The sequence below is a fragment of the Rhinopithecus bieti genome, unplaced genomic scaffold (genome assembly GCF_001698545.2).
Source record: "Rhinopithecus bieti isolate Rb0 unplaced genomic scaffold, ASM169854v2 scaffold_26759, whole genome shotgun sequence".
Classification (NCBI taxonomy): domain Eukaryota; kingdom Metazoa; phylum Chordata; class Mammalia; order Primates; family Cercopithecidae; genus Rhinopithecus; species Rhinopithecus bieti.
The window spans coordinates 36367-41205 of record NW_016811829.1 but is presented as its reverse complement, the minus strand read 5'-3'; the positions used below and the strand labels follow the sequence as shown (position 1 = coordinate 41205).

At 41.7% G+C, this 4839-nt stretch overlaps 1 protein-coding gene across 1 annotated transcript in view; it reads left to right on the top strand.

Moving 5' to 3' along the window:
• Positions 1–2614: 2614 nt before the first annotated feature.
• CLCN5 (Cl-/H+ antiporter 5) overlaps positions 2615–4839 on the top strand; it is a gene marked incomplete at its 5' end in the record, with an annotated part of 19123 nt that continues 16898 nt past the window's right edge. The window contains 2 exons of the mRNA XM_017895204.1: positions 2615–2737; positions 3662–3868. Of these exons, the coding sequence (XP_017750693.1) occupies positions 2615–2737; positions 3662–3868 (330 nt within the window). The remainder of the gene's footprint in view (positions 2738–3661; positions 3869–4839) is intronic.

Below are 4839 nucleotides of genomic sequence, written 5' to 3'. Positions count from 1 at the left end.
CCCCCGGGGGGGGGGGGAGGGGCCCCAACAAAAAAAAAAAAAAAAAAAAAAAAAATCCTCTCCTCCAAGGACTGAGTGAGGTGTGCCTCATGCCTGGAATCCCAGCACTTTGGGAGGCTGAGGAGGGAGGATCCCTTGGGGCCAGGAGTTTGAGGCCAGCCTGGGCAATATAGCAAGACCCCTGTGTCTAAAAATAAAAAAACTGGGCATGGTAGCAACCACCTATAGTCCCAGCTACTCAGAAGGTGAGGTGGGAGGATTCCCTGAACTCAGGAGATACAGGCTGTAATGAGCAATGATAGTGCCACTGCACTCCAGCCTGGGCAATGGAATGAGATCCTGTCACACACACACACACAAAAGTAATTACAGATTCATAGGAAGTTGCAAAACAGTGTACAAGGAGGTCCTCAGTACCTTTCCCCCGAGCCTTCCCTCCCTCAGTGGCAACAGCTTGCGTAACTGTAGTACCACAGCAAAACCAGAAAATTGACATAGGTACAATCCACAGGCTTTATTTCACCAGTTTTACACACATTGATTTATGTATGTATTTTTGTGTGTGTGTATGCACACACGCATGTAGTTCATTGCAATTTTATCCCATGTGGACATTTGTTTAACCACCACCACAGTCAAGATTTAGAACTGTTCTATCACTGCAGGGCTCCCTCATGCTGCCCCTTTATATGTGTGTAAGTGTTCCAACAGTTACTTTAAAACTGGAGCTTGAGATTTGCTCAGGTGACAAATTTCTCCGGCTCTTCTTTTTTATGAATGAAATCCTTCCCTGGGGAAAGAGTCCTTTAGGTTTCGTTTTTTTTGTTTTGTTTTTTGAGATGGAGTCTCGCTCTGTCGCCCAGGCTGGAGTGCAGTGGCACGATCTTGGCTCACTGCAAACTCCGTCTCCCGGATTCACGCCATTCTCCTGCCTCAGCCTCCCGAGTAGCTGGGACTACAGGTGCCCACCACCTCGCCCGGCTAGCTTTTTGTATTTTTTAGTAGAGACGGGGTTTCACCATGTTAGCCAGAATGGTCTTGATCTCCTGACCTCGTGATCCACCTGCCTCGGCCTCCTCTAGGTTTTAAGAAGCCTTCTCCAAATGGCAGGAAATTGGCCTCCTGGTCTCTGCCTCTGGCCAGTTTGAGTTACTTTTCCTTTCACTCCTTTACCCTCTATGTTTCCTACCTCTGCAGTCTTCTTCCTCCTTAGCGACATTGGAAAGGCAAAGAAAGAGCAATCATGTGTTCCTCTGAGGGCCTAAGATAATGGAAAACCTGTGTCAAATTTACAACTCAGAAAATTCCTGAGCATTCTGGTTCTCTTTGTCTAGTTCAGTGAGTTACTTTAATGGTGTTTTGTGTTTTGAAAAGTCAAAAGTCCATTGAGTTTTGTATTTTATGTAAGTTGAGCGAGTTGCAATTCATAATATTTCTACCAGTAAGCATAACTTCCTAATCAAATTGCTTTTTTTGTAAGACATGACTATTTGCAGGCCCTTTAATATGGATGAATCTTTCCTGCTGGTCAGAGCTAGATTTCTTTTGTGGCATGCTTCATTTATCACAGGGGAATAGTCTCAAAAAGTATATTCTTTCCATTTTAAAAATAGTTGTTTCCATTTTATTTATTTGTATCTGGTATTGCCAGGGTCCGAAACTTTCTATTTATATGGTTGTTGCTGAGTCTGTGGTACTAAAATTTTCTTGAAGATGTAGTTATATGTGGACTCTAAAAAAGAAAGCTGAGTAAACAGAACCAGAGAGCAGAATGGTGGTTACGTGGGGCATGGAGGAGGAGGAAATGGGGAGAAGTGAGCCAAAGGGTACAAATTTGCAGTAAGGTAGGGTGAATAAATCTAGAGAGCTAATGTACAGCAGAGTTAATAATGCTGTATACTAAAAATTTGCTAAGAGTAGATTTTAGATGCTCTTAACCTCACATACAAAGAAAGGTAACTATGGAAGGTGATTCGCGTGTAAGTTTATTTCAATGTGGTAACAAATTCACTGTGTATATATATAAAACATCATGTTGTACACCTTAAATACATACAATAAACAATTTTAAAAGTAAAGAAAACCAAACACTCAAAATTTTGTTACTATAAACTATGAGAATTTGGCACCAAGGTAGGTAGCCAAAGGTGAATTTAGTGGAACTTTAGATCTGCTCTTCACTTGAAATGTGAAGCCAAGGTTCAGCCATTCCAAAAAAGGGGGAGGAGGTGCTCTTAAGACTCTTGGTAAAATGACATGGAATCGTATATATTTGACTACAAAACCCATCAAAGCACTCATATAGAAAGAGAATTTTGTTTCAAGGTTTTCAGTTTGCTCTTTTCCTTGTTCATCCTTAGAATCCATGGTAAATTTCCTTTGGGTATAGCAAAGCATCTCATTTTCAGTACTAGGTGGCCTGACAGTGTTTCAGTAGTTGACAATTCAGAAAGAAACATCTTGAACAATTTAATCTTGGTGGTTTTTTTTGTTTGTTTTTTTTTGTTTGTTTTTTTGGACTTTTTTTTTCCTGAAAAAAACATTACTCAGAAGAGCTGCATGTCTCACTGAAGCCGTCTAGGCTAAAACAAGCTTCTTTTTCCCCCTGTTCCAGGGAGCCTTTGCCTACATAGTCAATTATTTCATGTACGTCCTCTGGGCTCTCCTATTTGCCTTCCTTGCCGTATCTCTTGTCAAGGTGTTTGCGCCTTATGCCTGTGGCTCTGGAATCCCTGAGGTGAGTCTGTTAAAATGGTTTATAAATGGTTACAATATGAATACTTTTTGGTTAAAATCTCTTAATATGTATTCCAGCACATACCACAATTTGATGAATGTTAAACAGGATCGGATCCTGAGGCCCTTTAAGGCCTAGGTCTTTCCACAAGTCCCTCTCAGCCTGGGCTACCTGGAAATTAAAGGGAGTTGATTCTTAGCCTCCTGAGGGTTCCTGTTGAGCCAGGCGCTGAAAACCTACCCTGTTCACTATCCAAAAGCTTCCAGAGTATATCCCAAGATTCTGAAAAGCAATGTTATTGTCAGCTTTTCAGAGCAAAAGAAAGAAAATCATTTGGTACCTTTCCCACAGTATGATTTAGGCTACATGGGGTGGTTAAAACCCTGTTTCTAACTACTTTTGGCTTAGATTGCTTGACAGTGACTGAAGACACTGAGACTTAGATTACCAGGATGACTTTGCCCTTCCCCGTTTCCTGACCAGGTAATAAGTCACTTTTTTTTTTTTTTTTTTTTTTAAAGCCAGGGAATCAAGACTATACCTAACCTTTAAGGTTGTTTCAGGGACATTAGCCTTGTCTTCTCAAAACATGCCTCTTGGGCTACCACGTTGTAACATGAGGCAAACACCTATCCCTCCCTCACCAGCTCCTCCTTCATATATGCACACTCTCATACTTACAATACATCCTGGTCTAGCTATCACTCCCCTCCCCCTAAAAAGAGGGAGAACATGAAAACTTAAAGAAGAGTTCTTGCTTTCTTCGGCTCCTGGGCTCCCTTCCAAACAGGGATCACTGTAGGTCAAGCATTTATATGTCACTTATTCCAAAGGTGCAGTTTCTATAATGAAGTCCAGATTTTTGCTTCTTAACCTTGTTGACTTCCTTAGTCTATATTCAATCTTTCTTTCTTTGACCTGCAGATAAAAACTATCTTGAGTGGTTTCATTATTAGGGGCTATTTGGGTAAGTGGACTCTGGTTATCAAAACCATCACCTTGGTGCTGGCAGTGTCATCTGGCTTGAGCCTGGGCAAAGAGGGCCCTCTAGTGCATGTGGCTTGCTGCTGTGGGAACATCCTGTGCCACTGCTTCAACAAATACAGGAAGAATGAAGCCAAGCGCAGAGAGGTAATAATGAATGGCCTTAATAGTCTCTTTTTGGTTGTGACCATAAATGATACAGTCTTAGGGGGTGAGAATTTGAGGGTTCTACCAATGTTAATGCAAACACCCTTTGACCCAGCAATTCCACTTGTAGGAATTTATCCTACAGACATCCTAGCATGTGTGTGCACAAAGGTGTATAAGGATAGTGCAGCATCTGTCAACATAGTAAAAAACTGAAGCAACGAAAATGTCCATCAACAGGGAACTGATCTAATAAATACTATTCTGTTCATACTGTAGAATACTTTGCAACCATTAAATGAGACAACCTTATATATATTGACTTGGAATTCTGGCTATGAAACACCATTAGATTTTAAAAGCCAGTTTCTGAATAATGTATATAATATAATTCATATTTTTTTAAAGTGTACATGCACTTATTGATAGAAAATGTCTGGAAAGTGGTTTTACCCCAAACTGGTTTTACTTTTTTTTTTTGAGACAGGGTCTCACTCTGTCACCCAGACTGCAGTGCAGTGGCATGATCATGGCTCACTGCAGCCTCGACCTCCCTGGGCTCAGATGATCCTCCCACCTCAGCCTCCCAAGTAGCTGAAACTACAGGCACACACCACCATACCCAGCTAATTTTTGTATTTTTTGTAGAGATGGGGTTTCACTATGTTGCCCAGGCTGGTCTCGAACTCCTGCGCTCAAGCCATCCTCCTGCCTCAGTCTCCCAAAGTGCTGGGATTACAGGCATGAGACACCATGCCTGGCCTATGCCAAACTGTTAAAAATGTTTATCTGTGGTGAGTGGGAGAGTGAGGGGTAGTGAAGGAGAAGTAAGAATTTTAACTTTTTATTGTATATAATTGTATTCAAGTATATATTGCTTCTCTTACAAAGTAAGTAACAGAAGGCCGGGCGCGGTGGCTCAAGCCTGTAATCCCAGCACTTTGGGAGGCCGAGACGGGCGGATCACGAGG